The 16729-nt window shown below is 31.7% G+C and overlaps 1 protein-coding gene across 2 annotated transcripts in view; it reads left to right on the top strand.

Moving 5' to 3' along the window:
• LRP1B (LDL receptor related protein 1B) overlaps positions 1-16729 on the top strand; it is a 1943477-nt gene that overhangs the window by 1815225 nt on the left and 111523 nt on the right. Inside the window, exon 77 of one of the 2 annotated variants that reach the window (XM_055261032.2) lies at positions 1255-1496. In XM_055261032.2, the coding sequence (XP_055117007.1) occupies positions 1255-1496 (242 nt within the window). Of the gene's footprint in view, positions 1-1254; positions 1497-16729 lie in introns of those variants that run through there. The other variant, XM_063631317.1, reaches the window with a different exon arrangement.

Raw genomic sequence — 16729 nt, 5'->3', positions numbered from 1 at the left:
ACACCTGTAGTCCCAGCTACTTGGGAGGCTGATGCAGGAGAATCGCTTCAACCCGGTAGGCAGAGGTTGCAGTGAGCCAGGATTGCGCCACTGACACCAGCCTGGGTGACAGAGCAAGATTCCATCTCAAAAAAAGAAAAACGAAACAAAACAAACAAAAAAAAGATTAAATGATAAACTAGGGTTCTGGGCAATTGTAGGTATATATTTTAATATTCATGTGTTTATGCTAAATAATATTGTAACCTCAATATTGTTAGCTACATTATTAAGATTGTTATTATAAGAAGAAAACAGGATGATGTAATGGATCAACTGTGGGCTATAGCATTTGATATGCTTGGATTTGAATCCCAGCACAGCACCTTTTAGAGCGTGTGGCCTCGAGGAATTCACTAAAGTGTCAGAGCCTCAGTTCAGTTTCCGTAGTTATAAGAAGTGGAGATAAACTGTGAAAGGCTTAACATAGCGTCTAACACATAATAAGCATTTGCTAAGTGAGAGCTATTAACATTACGGAGCTGGAAGGCACCTCATGGGGTATTATTATTATTTATTTGCAGAAACTATATATGCAATCGAACATCTCTTTAGGGCTTCATTAATATTTTAATTAATATTTTTGGCATTTGCTTTAGGGTTTTACTTGTTAGTATGAAAATGACATTAGTATTCTATTGTAGGTGTCAAAACTTTAGAATGTTACACTTAGCAGGATTCTAGATAATTTAGAGATTATAGAACTTTAATGGAATAAATACTGGTATCTTTTTATGTTAAAAGTTAATAAGCATTTAAGATGTATAAATACAGTAAGAGGAAGATTCTTCATATTTTAATTTTTATTTCTTAGCTTAAAGTAATGATCACTCAGGTGCATAAATTATCAGAAAATTTGAAGCTTAATGAGTATACAACATAGTACCTGGATATTGACAATTGATGCATTATAACCTAGTGTATTGTGACTTATCAAATAATAATCTCTCTTCATAAAAAGGACATTTATATGTACATAATTGCTAGCCATAAGGAAAGATTGGCACTAGAAAAACCTATCAATAATTATTGTAAATGTTTAGATAAGTGGGTATCAGAAATAAGTCATAAAGACTAAAAGACAATATAAAGCTGGTTGATTTTTGAGGAAAAACTGTATTAAGAATAATTCAAGATAATTTAAAAGTACAATTATTGCTTGTAACATTAGTTGAAATTTACTTTATTTTTGTATTTTATTATAATAATCTCCAGGCTCTGAAGATCAAGTTCTCTACATTGCTAATGACACTGATATCCTGGGTTTTATATATCCATTCAACTACAGTGGCGATCATCAACAAATTTCTCATATTGAACATAATTCAAGAATAACAGGGATGGATGTATATTATCAAAGAGATATGATTATTTGGAGTACTCAGTTTAATCCAGGCGGAATTTTCTACAAAAGGATCCATGGCAGAGAAAAAAGGCAAGCAAACAGTGGCTTGATTGTAAGTAAATACCATTGTATATTTGAAAGTCCATACCTTTTCACCACCTGCTTTTTAAACAATTTATCTATTGTAATATCTAATTATACTAATTAATATATTCAATTATTCTCCCAATATTCTCCTTAAATAGAAATAATGTATTTCTCTGCTCATTCATTCTCATAGCTGTACATGATTTATTTTAGTTGCATGCTTTTATGTTTTTGCTTTAATGAATTTGACTAATATATAGTATAAGAATGCTAGTGAATGATATCTAACATCCCCAGAACGTCTATTTCATAGTGCTTTACAATTATTATGAACATAAGCTTTCTGATCATGAGATGAGATTGGGAAACATCACTTTATTTTTACATTAGAAAGTAGCGTAATGCAGGGATAACTGTTTCTCTTCTTACATTATCATAAATATACTTCTACTCTAGGGCAGGACATCAACTCAATAGTGTAACCATTTCTTCTGACTCCTGATAACTATATTTCAGGAAACATCCAAAACAGAAATATTGTGCACTTGTGTATGATGGACATTTTGACTATCATGGTTGTTTTTGAGAAAAATAAACGGAACATGTTTCAATTTATGGTTGTAGATTAGATTATCCATTTTTGTTTTAGGGCATGTCAAGTTATTGTCTGTTTTATATTTTTAAGTAACCTGGAAGGAAAATGACAGATAAATATATATTTTTATAGGGCCTGGCCCATTCCTGTACAACCAAAAAGTCAAGTGCTGTCCCAGCAGGATGTAATTGAAGCTTTGTGTTTAACAAAAATTAGAGGTTCCTATCTAGAAGTTCTCACTACTTTTTCTACTAGCATCTACCATAAACACTTGAACTACGTAAATCCATTTGATGCAAATCTGGAACATACTTTAATTTTATCAGCAGTAGATGGCAATATGCTGGTTTTAAAAGAAACTATTTTAGCTTTGAAATTCGGATTTAGATTAACTTAGATGAAACCTTTGAGTAAAAATACATGTATAACAGAATTGTTCAATTCCTATTCCCTCAAACACAATAGCTAACATTAACTTTCGTTAGCTCTAAAACAGAAATCTGCTTGTCGAAAACATTGCTTCTATGGTAACATGGCATCTGTTGTTAATGAATGAATAAAGAGTATATACTGTGGAGTTAGTTACATTGGCTGAGTTTGGATCTTATTGTTGCTTACTGGCCTCCTAGCTTCTTGGTACTCTCTATTTCAAGAGGTTCTAGTGATGATTCAATTTACATATTGGTATATTAACTATATACTAAAATTAATTATATCTAATTACATACAATTAATATACATTAATTATATATATTTTATATACTAATGTTTAACTTTCTAGGTATATAGGAAGTACTATTTACATGCTTGCTATTAACGGTAGGATGATTCTGTTGATGATGGTAATGACATTAATAATGATAATTGGCAAAATGTTCTCTGCTTCATATTAGCACATTAAAAATTATTTGCAATTTACATATCTGTATTTTATAATTGATAAACATAGACACATCTTTAATTTTGACATAATTTTTCAGAGAAAAGTCTTTGATTTTTATTTAGTTTCGTGCTTTGGGGAAGTTGATTGTCCTTCAGTTCAGGGGTCCCCAACCCCCAGGCCACAGACCAGTATTAGTCTGTGGCCATTAGGAACCTGGCTGCATAGCAGGAGGTGAGCAGCTAGTGGGGAGCATTACCATCTGAGCTCTGCACCCTGTCAGAGCAGTGGTGGCATTAGATTTTCATAGGAGCGCAAACCCTATTGTGAACTGTGCATGTGAGGAATCTGTGAACTGTGGATGCGAGGGATCTAGATTGCTGAGCTCTTTATGAGAATCTAATCCCCCACCCACTCCATTCATAGATAAATTGTCTTCCATGAAACTGGTCCCTGGTGCCAGAAAAGTTGGGGACCGCTGTTCTAGTGAACAGAATTCACAAAATTTATTGTAGATTAGAAGCCAAATTCACTCAATGTTTGGTAACTAAGTTTTCATTCTTACACACGCAAATATATTTATGTATTTTACTTGAATATTTATATGTGTATATTTTTACATATTTTATCTTTATTAAGGTGTTATAGAATCTTTCATATCCAATGGCAAAGCTATTGATTAGACTTATTTGAATAGGATATAAAACTTTATTTACTTCTAATGATAGTAATAACTTGTGTTACATCATCCAGACTTCCTGTGTTTTGCTTTTGTTTTCATCTCTGTATTTAAATCTCTCATGACTAACAACATTCACAAAGAAGAAAAATGGGTAACAGTAGGAGTGCATTTTCTACTAAGGAGTCCATCATAACTAACTAAATGCCATAATTTTATAAGTTTGGAACCTCTGAGCCATGAGTTTTAACACTATAAGCCAAATTTCATAACAATTCTAACCAATACATTATTTTAAAAAATACTTTAGAGCTACACTGATAAAAGCAACTATTTAACTTTGCTTCCAAATCTTTTTGTATTCCTGATATTTCAATATTATAAAGACAGACTAAATCTATTATTACCACCTTAATGAGTAATGTGAATTGTAGAGCAATTAACTTGAAAGATATATCACATCTCTGATTCTCAGCTTATTCGTCTGAAAACTGTAATATTGAAGTACACAATTTCTACAACCCCTTTGAGATAATAAATTTGATTTCCAAAAGATGTATGGCATATCATATATCTACCCAATTATTATCTGGACAATTTGTGTTTATTCCTCTGAAATCTGTATTATGTATTAATAATTGATTTTCTATCTTATGAATTACTCTGCCATGTAAACATTTGTTCTTCTAACAAACAGTAACAGGCTAGTCATCCCTTAGTTTAATGAGCATTCAATCTAATTCATCTTCTAAGTTTTGACACAAATATTAAATAATACTGATTGAGACTTCCCCACCCCTTGAAAAATAAAACTCAAGATTTTTCCCTAGGCTGATTATGGCACATTGATTTCTATCTCTGAATCAATAGACAAGGGCGAGAAAAATACACAAATCAAGCTATAGAATACATTAGTTGTAACTCTATTATCAGTGAACCAAATGGAAGAAGTTAGCCATGTGGTAGCAGGATGTTTTAAAAGCATACTTGCAGATATTAAAAATATTGGAATAGTTCAATTTCCATAAAGAGAAGATCTGTTGCATCAAAAACCAGAAGAATATTATTCAGACAACTAAATGTTAAATGAAGTACATTCTAAAAAAATGGTTATTTTCCATATGATCCTTTTTTTTTTTTGGAAATTGTGAAGGGAATACTCTTCTGTAATCTATGAAAATGGTTAGAATACTAATAATTATTATAAATTTAAATTTCAAATGCAGACCAAGTTGTTTATAGTTAGAAATACTTATAATTTTCTAACCCTCTGGGCTATACAAGAGGAATGGATCTTTTTTTCGTTTAAGAAAATAAATAATTTAAAAGAGTGACAGGCTTTAATCTGTAAATAAGGCATAGAGAGACTTCCGAATTTTAATTTTAGTACACAGAACAGAATATAACAGCATTATGCAACAATTGTACATGCTCTTGGGCAATTCATCATTTTTAGTATGAGATGCTACACAAAAAAGTATATGAGGGGAAGCACTATAAAGTAGGTTAATGTTTGGAAAAATGCAAATAACTTTAAAAGTGCGGATTAAATTTTTACCACCAAAAACCTAAATATTCCTAAGCAAAACAAATGCTCAGATTTATCTGAGCTACTGGACTTTGAAAAGTAAATATATCATTTTTGGTATATTCTCATTTTTGTAAATAGAATGTTCAGGATAAACATGCTTATTATTTTACTGATTAATAATCATATATTTTTCTTAAAAAGTTGATTAGGCCATTTTGTTTTCCCAAAAAGCTTTTAGCAAAATATCTATTTAAGTTATTCTTCACAGGTCTCAATTTTTAACTGAAGTTCTATTTATAAGCCTCATACCCCATGTATGAGTCTGTATCACACACACACACGCATGCACACACAAAAGTGCATAGGTGTGCATATGCACTCACAAGTAAGTGTGTGTGTATGTGTGTGCAAAAACACTTCAAAGTCTTGGCAAACACTTAAAAGTCTTGTTTCAGAACATTTGGGTACTGGTAAAAACTGATAGTCATCTGAGTTCATTCAAACCAGTCAACAACTACAATCATTTATTATGATTGTGGAAAAAATCTAAAGCTATCAGATCATTACGTCATTACCTTTTGTGGTTTTACTGTTGTTAATTGCACAAAACAGGTACTCAATAATACATACGGACTCAGGTAAGTGAAAAGGTAACAGTTATGATCTAGTCACAATTTTACTAAACAAGTCAAAGAGGTATAAATTTGACACTTTGCTATAATGGATTTTTAGTTCCTTAATTACACAATATTTCATTAAAAATATACCAGTGATTATATGAGTCTACAATAAATAATGCTGAGGAAATTATTAATCAAAAAGTGTAGCATTTTAGGGGGAACCAGCCAAAATTTATTCATTCATATCCAAAGGCTTATTTAAAGCCTACTTGTTACTTTTGGTGCTGGGTTTTTAGAATACAATACCATTAACAGAACTGGAATCTTGCTTTCATAGCACTTATTTTCTAGGGAAGAAAGAGAAAGTTAAATAAACTCATAAAGAAATCAATACAGAAAATTCCAATTGTTTAAAATGTATTAAAGGAATTAATCTAAGAAAGAAAAATTCAGATAATGCAAGTCCCAAGATAAGATGAGTAAAGGTCAATTTGAAGAGAGGAGATTTGAGCTGAGATGAGAAAGAAGTAATGCTATTATATATACATTATGTATATACATATACACGTGTATATATATATGTATATACATATACACGTGTATATATATGTGTATATACATATACACGTGTATATATATGTATATACATATACACGTATATATGTGTATATATTATGTATATACATATATACATATATGTATATATTATGTATATACATATATACATATATGTATATATTATGTATATACATATATACATATATGTATATATTATGTATATACATATATACATATATGTATATATTATGTATATACATATATACATATATGTATATATTATGTATATACATATATACATATATGTATATATTATGTATATACATATATACATATATGTATATATTATGTATATACATATATACATATATGTATATATTATGTATATACATATATACATATATGTATATATTATGTATATACATATATACATATATGTATATATTATGTATATACATATATACATATATGTATATATTATGTATATACATATATACATATATGTATATATTATGTATATACATATATACATATATGTATATATTATGTATATACATATATACATATATGTATATATTATGTATATACATATATACATATATGTATATATTATGTATATACATATATACATATATGTATATATTATGTATATACATATATACATATATGTATATATTATGTATATACATATATACATATATGTATATATTATGTATATACATATATACATATATGTATATATTATGTATATACATATATACATATATGTATATATTATGTATATACATATATACATATATGTATATATTATGTATATACATATATACATATATGTATATATTATGTATATACATATATGTATATATTATGTATATACATATGTATATATGCGTATATATGTATATACATATATACGTATATATGTATATATATTATGTATATACATATATACGTATATATATATTATGTGTATATATATGAGTTATGAGAGGACATGAATCATATATATATATATACACACACATATATACATACATACACAAACATATTCTGGGCTAGAGATACACATTGAAGAATAGCAGAATAGAGGACATACATAAAACTATGAAGCTAGATTAGATTACCAGTAAGAATAGAAAGGAGGAAAAGAAGGACTGGAACGAATCTCTCAAGCAAAATTAAAATGATGACAAGGAGTAGCCAGTGCATTAAGAGAAAAGAAGAAGATATATCATTACAAAAACTGAGAGGAGAGTATTTTGAGAAAGAGATCAGGGTCATAATTTTAGTGTACTTCTAAGAAATCAAGTGAATGAGGACAAAGAAGTGTTCAATAAATTTTTTTCTTTTTTTATTATTATACTTTAAGTTTTAGGGTACATGTGCACAATGTGCAGGTTTGTTACATATGTATCCATGTGCCATGTTGGTGTGCTGCACCCATTAACTCGTCATTTAGCATTAGGTATATCTATCTCCTAATGCTCTCCCTCCTCCCTCCCCCCATCCCACAACAGTCCCCAGAGTGTGATGTTCCCCTTCCTGTGTCCGTGGGTTCTCATTGTTCAATTCCCACCTATGAATGAGAACATGCGGTGTTTGGTTTTTTGTCCTTGCGATAGTTTACTGAGAATGATGGTTTCCAGTTTCATCCATGTCCCTACAAAGGACACGAACTCATCATTTTTATGGCTGCATAGTATTCTGTGGTGTATACGTACCACATTTTCTTAATCCAGTCTATCGTTGTTGGACATTTGGGTTGGTTCCAAGTCTTTGCTATTGTGAATAGTGCCGCAATAAACATACGTGTGCATGTGTCTTTATAGCAGCATGATTTATAGTCCTTTGGATATATACTCAGTAATTGGATGGCTGGGTCAAATGGTATTTCTAGTTCTATATCCCTGAGGAATCGCCACACTGACTTCCACAATGGTTGAACTAGTTTACAGTCCCACCAACAGTGTAAAAGTGTTCCTATTTCTCCACATCCTCTCCAGCACCTGTTGTTTCCTGACTTTTTAATGATGGCCATTCTAACTGGTGTGAGATGGTATCTCATTGTGGTTTTGATTTGCATTTCTCTGATGGCCAGTGATGATGAGCATTTTTTCATGTGTTTTTTGGGTGCATGAATGTCTTCTTTTGAGAAGTGTCTGTTCGTGTCCTTTGTCCACTTTTTGATGGGGTTGTTTTTTTCTTGTAAATTTGTGAGTTCATTGTAGATTCTGGATATTAGCCCTTTGTCAGATGAGTAGGTTGCGAAAATTCTCTCCCATTTTGTAGGTTGCCTGTTCACTCTGATGGTAGTTTCTTTTGCTGTGCAGAAGCTCTTTCGTTTAATTAGATCCCATTTGCCAATTTTGGCTTTTGTTGCCATTGCTTTTGATGTTTTAGACATGAAGTCCTTGCCCATGCCTATGTCCTGAATGGTATTGCCTAGGTTTTCTTCTAGGGTTTTTATGGTTTTAGGTCTAACATGTAAGTCTTTAATCCATCTTGAATTAATTTTTGTATAAGGTGTAAGGAAGGGATCCAGTTTCAGCTTTCTACATATGGCTAGCCAGTTTTCCCAGCACCACTTATTAAATAGGGAATCCTTTCCCCATTGCTTGTTTTTGTCAGGTTTGTCAAAGATCAGATAGTTGTAGATATGTGGCATTATTTCTGAGGGCTCTGTTCTGTTCCATTGATCTATGTCTCTGTTTTGGTACCAGTACCATGCTGTTTTGGTTACTGCAGACTTGTAGTATAGTTTGAAGTTAGGTAGCGTGATGCCTCCAGCTTTGTTCTTTTGGCTTATGATTGACTTAGCGATGCGGGCTCTTTTTTGGTTCCATATGAACTTTAAAGTAGTTTTTTCCAATTCTGTGAAGAAAGTCATTGGTAGCTTGATGGGGATGGCATTGAATCTATAAATAAATTTCATGGCAGAGATTCATTAAGGACCTTAAGAAATTTAGGGAATATGGAGGAGGCAGACATCAGAGAGCACAAGTAGGTATGATTTCCTACTCATTTAGGAATATCTGGAGATATTTTTGATTGTTACAACCGGGAGAGTACTTCTGGTATCAAGTGGGTAGGGCCAGAAATGCTGCTTAACACACTACAATGGATAGGAAAACACACTACAAAGTATCCTGAGCAAAATGTTGGCAGCAGTGAAATTGAGAAACCCTTCACCACAGTATCAGTGTCTGCAGCCAAGCTTTCAGTAGATACTTATTTTATCATGTCATGTTATGTAAAAATAAGCCTGTAAAACAAAATGATTCTAAGGTGAATCACCAATGTAGTTATTATTTTATCAGTGTTTTAACATTTCTTTTTTTTTCCTCACTTACTCAATCTCTTTTGCTTGCTCCTTTTCTTCGTCCCTCTTAATAACGAAATACCCCAGGCTCAGCCCTTAGTCCTCTACTCTCTTCCCTTACTTCCTTGTTGAGCTCACATAGTTTCATGGTTTAACATAAATTGATATCATCCCCTGTCCAACTGCTTACTTTGCTTTTCTTTTGTATCTAAAAAAAAAAAAAAAAAACCTTGAAACTAGCATGCCCCCAAATAAACTTCACGTCGTATCCCCCAAATCCACTTTTGTAATCTCATTTAACGACAACTCTATTTTTCACATGTTTAAAATAAACATCTTGGAGTCATTAGTTGTTGCTGATTCCTTTCCTTCTGTCATAACTCATAAATCAGGCAGTCTTGTTGAATACACCTTCAAGGTATGTCCAAGAGTTGGCTACTTTATATTAGCTTTGCTGAAGGCACCTAGGTTTGAGCCAGGCATCTTTCTTCTGAATTAGTTCGGTAGCCTCCTAACTTCTCTCCTTGCTGCGCTTTTCACTCACAGCCCAGCAGTCGGAATGCCAAAAATTGAAAATGATTCCTTATACTGTTTCCTCAAAGTCCACAATTCTCTTAATAGACAATCAATTTGTTCTGTACCACGCAAATATTTTTCTATAAATTTACATACTGGTACATCCAGAGCATTTTTAGAAGTTTAAGCTGTAATTGTCATAAAATAAACTCTACATATTCAAATATACACAGCATATAAAATTTCACAAGTTTTGACCATCATCGCAATCAAACTAATGAACGTATCTATGACCTCCAGCTCTTTCCATATGGTCATCTAATTCCCTCAGTAATCTATTCCCCCAGACCCTGCCCACTTCTCTCCCATCACCAGACAACTACTGATTTGTTTTCTTAATTATAGATTAGTTTGCTCTTTCTAGAATTTTATATGTATAGTAAGTATCCTTTTTTCTCTGTCCCCTTTCACCCAGCACAATGCTTGTGAGATTCATCCATATTGTTGCATATATCAATAAGGCATTCTTTCTTTGGCTGTTATGTGGATATACCATCGTTTGATTAGCTATTTACCTATTTATGAACTTACATACTTATATGTCACTAGGGTTTTTTCAATATGTAGTAGAATCTTATCATAAAAAGTCATTTCTGCTGTTTAATTTGTTCACTAAACAAGTTTTGAGACCTTACCGCGTCAGCTAATTTTACCTGTGTCATTTTTTAAATAATTGCACTCATAGTATGTATATAACATCCTTCATTTCAATATTTATATTTTGAGAAACATAATTCGTTTGATTTTGTCTTGTTATTGCAAATAATGTCTTAGCAGTCATCTTCAAGTATAAGGGTAACAAAGCCTGTATTAGATAGTCCAGGCATTTCATGAAGTGAAATGCAATTAAAGAGTATTCAAATTTAATTTTGAATAAGTACTTTCAGATTGCTTTCATAAAGACTACTTTTAGAAAATGATCAGCAATATACAAATTTGAATTTTTCATAATGCTGTTGCCAAAACCAGCATCACAATACTAATAAACTTTTGCCAATTGTTTTTGATGTGTATTTTCTATATTGTGAAGTTTGAACACATTTTCTTATGTTTTATTAACCATTCAAAATTCTGCTTCCAAGTGTCTTATTTTGATCTATGCTTATTTTTTTCCTTAAAGTGCTTTATTTTCCATAAGATCTTATTATGCACTATTTATATACTATAAATACTGAGCTTTTGTAAGATATACACCCCCCACACACACAAAAACATTTCCTTCAAATGAATTTGCTTTGTTTCTGATGGTTTTTGCTATATAGAATATTTACTTCTTATGTAGTCAGATATGATTGTCTTTTCCCTCAATGCTTCTGGACATCACATCATATTTAGGAAAGTCTTTTATGCAACACATGCACACACTTTCTATTCTTTAATACTTTTACTTTTAGATATTTATGTTTCTGATGTATCTGAATGCATTTATGTGTATACGGTTTGATGTAGAGATTTAACTTCCACCCTAAATACTAAATAGTCTTTCATTTCTTTAGTGATTGAGTAGGCATTTCTATTGTTCTGTGGCACTAAACTCTCAAAACGTATGCATGAGTATGGAGTCCCCATCCTATTCTTTGGATCTCTTTGTGGATCTGTGCAACATTAACATTTTAAAAATGTACTGTAGCATTATAGTGTATCTCTATATATGAACTACACAGTCATTCATTTAAAAATTATTTGAAAATCTTGCATTTTTTATTTCTAAAATTGTTTTGGAATATTATAAGGATAAACACATTAGAATTAGATTGATGTTGCATTGCATTTTTAGATTAATTTGTGAGAAGTCACATCTATTATGAAATCCCTATGATAGAGATGCTAATAATGAATCATTCTTGTGTTTGAAGGGTTATAGTATGTCATGCATAATTGGCCTTAACTGAATAGTAAACATTTTTATAACCATAGTAAGAAATATATGGTTTTCCATGAAAGTTTAATTTCAAAGTTTTTTTTTTTTTTTTTTTTTGCTAGTTGTATATTGCCTAACAGGAAATGTGAGCATGTATCTTTCTCCCAAACCTTAAAGAATCAAGTTGTTATATGTACTATGAAAACTGAAAGAATAATTATAAATTATATGTGGCAAAATGAATTCACAAATAAATGGTTATATAATACTTATATAGCCTCACCAGCATCTGCTATTTTTTGATGTTTTAATAATAGCCATTCTAACTTGTGAGAGATGGCATCTCGTCGTGGTTTTTTAGATTCCATATTTTGTCCACCTTTGTCTCAGAAAAATCTCGATTTAACTTTCCCACTCTTCTCCCTGGAGTTCATTAAGTTAGTCTCCTCTGGTTTTGTCTATCCACTTTTGACCCCCAGACCCAAGCCATCCTCCACACCATAGCCAAAATATTCTTAAAACATTAATCTGATCATCATATGTCCCTAAGTATTCTACTGGATATCCTTTGAAAAGCCATTGGTTTACAAGCCCCTCAGTCATTTTCAGCCTCATTTCCCATCATACCTCTCCCATTTTCTTACATAGCTATGAAAAAGCACATATATATCCCCAAACACAAAGTTTTGTTCCAGCCATACATAGGCCATATTTCGCTACCAAGAATGCAACTTTTTATCTTCCCTTCAAAGTCATTTACATGCTATTTTTTTCTGTCTTCCTTAATTTTCCCAACCAAAGCTCCTTTATTAAAAAGATACTACTTATATTATTATTATGGTTATTATCACCTTGAGAATGGTCTTGATCTTGTTGAAGCATCAGATATCTCATCCCACATAATGTGTTTTCAGGTCTTCCAAAGACCCTGTTGTCATTTGAAGGGACGTGCTCAAAGAAAGACTGAAGAATGTTAATTTTATGCCTAGAAAGTAGCCTACAAGGTGACCCCTTTATTATTCTGGGTTCTGTTTAGACTTGGAAATTTTATTGTCAGTTTAAGGAGTAATAAAATGCTAGAAAACTATAAAGAAGCTGGCAAGAAAATGATATATGAAACTCAGCATTTCCTATATTTACCTAGCACATGTGTGCACACACACGTATTCATAATCTGAATGAATTTGATGGATGAGAGACACTGAGATATAAGAACACAATTTATTTTGTGTATATCATATAAATCATTTATATACACATGCACATCTGCTACAAAGACTAAAATTCCTGTTGATCCACAAGGAACTTACCTAATGATTCCAGAAACACACTGTCATTTGCTTCTCTAACTCTTTTCTATGTGTTTGTTACTGTCTTCATCCTCTTTCTGATAGATACATAATTTCTTTATTAAATTCAATTCCTTTTGGTTGCAAACTGATTATATAAAGAAGTTATGTAGGTAAGATAATTGATTGAAATAGGTTAGGCATAAACATCGAGAACACAGGTGATAGAGACAAACTGAACACATCTAATTAAATGAGGGTGCAGCAGGTAGCTGGCTCTTCTATTCTGGAATGTTAGTCTGGTTTCGATATACCAAACTGCATAGCCTTAATTTTCAAGAAAAAAAAACAAACCTTTGGATATGTAATGTGACATGTTAATTTTAAAAGAAGTTAGAATCTACTTTTTTTTTAAGATTTTAACTTAAATTTACTCCTCAACCAATCGTTTTGATAGGTCTACTCTCAGGTAACCCCGAATTATTTCTCGAATGTTATGCATGTTTAACTTGTAATTGTCAGAGGTATCCTACTTCCTTATTTCACATATGTGAATGACCTGGAAATAAGGATGTAGAATAATATCGGAATTACCACCCCAAGCACCAAGAAATTATTCATTCACTAACTAATGCCTAAAAATGAGCAATTACCATAGATATGTATTTAAGGCTATATGAAATGCAGACTTACCCAGAATGGATAATATTTCAAACTTTTATATAATTTACTGTTTAGGAGCTAGAGATGCTCAAAGATCATCTAATCCAAAGTCTTTATTTTATACACCTTATAACATAGAGAGAAAGTAGGACTAGGATTTAAATCAGTTCTTCTGATTCCAAATTCAGTGTGTTTTATAATCTTCCGTGATATCTTCGTTTTTCTGATTGATAGTGTGAATAAAAGTGTTGAGAGCCAGTCTTTCTTTTTATGGAGAACCGAGGTGAATGAGGAATAAAAGTTTAAAGAACACCGAAGAGGCTTAAAAAAAAAAGAGTAACAAAATCACATACATTATTGAGTCTTTAATTCAAAGACAAATTTGGTCTTTTTCAAAAACTGTCTGAGAATTACGTCTGAAGTTTCTTCTTCATCTAATAGAAGTTTATTCCAAGTTGACATGATCCTAATGTAGATCACTGCAGCCTTAAAATTACTCAGATTGAAATAATCTATTGTTCAGTATAAATCATCAATAGAAGCCAAAGTTTTCATCTCTGCAATAGTTTTAATTGCATACACATTATAGCTCTAAATATAACTTTTTCTTGGTTCACTTAGGATTTCTCCATTGCTATATGAGCTCCTTGATTGACATATGAAATATCTGGATATTTTAATAACATTACTAAGTCAATAGAATTTAGTAATATTTAGAATTTGTGTAGTCATTATTTTACATCCACTCATTGGAAGTGAAGCTGATTCATATTTTGAGGAGCAAAATGTAAATAGTCTTTTCATTTAGTAAAATATCCTACAGAGACACACACACACAATTTCTTGAGAGTGTTTTAATACAATTCCATTGGGAGATAACTAACTTTAATAAAATGAATCAAATTTTCTATTCTTAGATGTACACCAAGATGAAAAAAATCACAAATAAATAAAATATGTGATATCACCTCAATTTATCCTGTGTAAACTAAATTTTCTCAAGGTATATTGCTAACTGTAAGAAATGTGTTAAAACAGACAGCAGTATTTTCATGGCTCAAATGCTTGAACTCCCCTGTCACAGGTTTTTCCTTTTTCCTGTTTTAAAACAAATGTCTTCAGTGACTTACATCTTCAGTTTATTGAAGCAGGAATTGTGACAGATACCTTACAGTCTACACCTATAAAGGATTAGTAATTTAAACCAGTAACCTCTAATTTTGTTACAATCAAGCTGTCACTTTTTCTGTAAGATGTAAGGGTTTTATTCATTTGACTAATGTATTCCTACAAAGAAGGATGCCTCGGGTCTCAAAACTGGCTGTGTATTTAGAGAGCTTGTTAGAAAAGAAATTGTCTATCTGAAGAAAGCAGTCAAAATGTGTCTTCCTCTCTGTGCAACAAGATGAGAAATGCCCTTTTGTTGTCAGGGAAGCTGCATGCTTCTGCAGTCTCTCAAACAGGACACATTTAATTAGTGTCTCTATTTCATGGGTGTGCCTGTCTAGTGAGCTAGCCAATGGGGCAAATGAAATTTTTATATTTTCTTCTCTCCAATCTGGTATGCTTGTTTGTTTTGCTTCATGATTTTTTAAGGCAAGTAGCTTAGCTCTCCTGTTCTATTTTCCCATGTCAATCTTCATTTCCACTCTCGGAATGTCAGTATACTTTTCCTGTGTTTTTCCATTTTTTTGTGTTTACCTGATTGATTTTGGTAACTCTCCTTAAATAATTGTGTGATCATAGTAGGAAGATCCAACAGGGGTTTCTGCCTTTCATCCTCCAGTGAACATCCATTCAATATCAGACTCCCTTTTATATGATTAATACTATTCAGAATCCTGGTCAAGATGTGAATGGTAGAGATTATCTCATTCCTGTGAAGCTCAGTACAAAGGGTGATTTCCTAATTTGGCCGTAGGTTGAGAGGAGGTTAATATGTTGTCACCTTCTGACAGTGTTGTCTTCTTCCTCCTCCGCTCCTTTCTTCCCTCTTCCTCCTTATTGTCTTTTCTTTTGTTAGTCTCTCTTTAGTGTTGAAAATAAATATTTAGTTTACTGTGAGTCATTGAGGAGGAACACCTGGTAACATCTTCACCCTTTGCCATTATTCTCTGAGAATCATCTTGTCATTTATGATATCATAACTTTAGGTTGAATTAATTGCATGTGCCTATTTTTTACCCCATATTCTAACTACTTTAGTTGTTACTTGAATGACATTAGGGATTCCTTGTTCCAGAAGAAGGAGAATAAATGTATATATTAAATGTCTCTGCAAGTCATCAATATATCTTGTACTTATCGTGAAAAGTAAGTTTTTTTTCCTTTTTCTAATCTATGTTCTTTACCCTAGAAATGTGACCTAAATTTATCCTACAATTCACCCTTAGTAAAATCTTCACCAGCCTGTTTACCTGAAAAAGTATCACTAAATCATACTTCTGAATGCTCTACGAACATTAGGAAACTGGGTTATTAATTGGCATCAGTCTAGGTTTAGAAGTCTAAAGTTGAACAATAATCAGAAATTTTTGAGAATGAATTGAATGAAATGAAAATCTTAAATTCAACAAAAGTGGAACTTGAATGGAATATGACATATTTTACCAGGGATACCATGAGGATTGAAAATAAGGTGTAAACATTTACATCTCACAAACAGAAAATAGATACTTTTTCTATGC

The sequence above is a fragment of the Symphalangus syndactylus genome, chromosome 22 (genome assembly GCF_028878055.3).
Source record: "Symphalangus syndactylus isolate Jambi chromosome 22, NHGRI_mSymSyn1-v2.1_pri, whole genome shotgun sequence".
Classification (NCBI taxonomy): Eukaryota; Metazoa; Chordata; class Mammalia; order Primates; family Hylobatidae; genus Symphalangus; species Symphalangus syndactylus.
The sequence above is the reverse complement of the archived record's forward strand: the minus strand, read 5'-3'. Positions and strand labels throughout refer to the sequence as shown.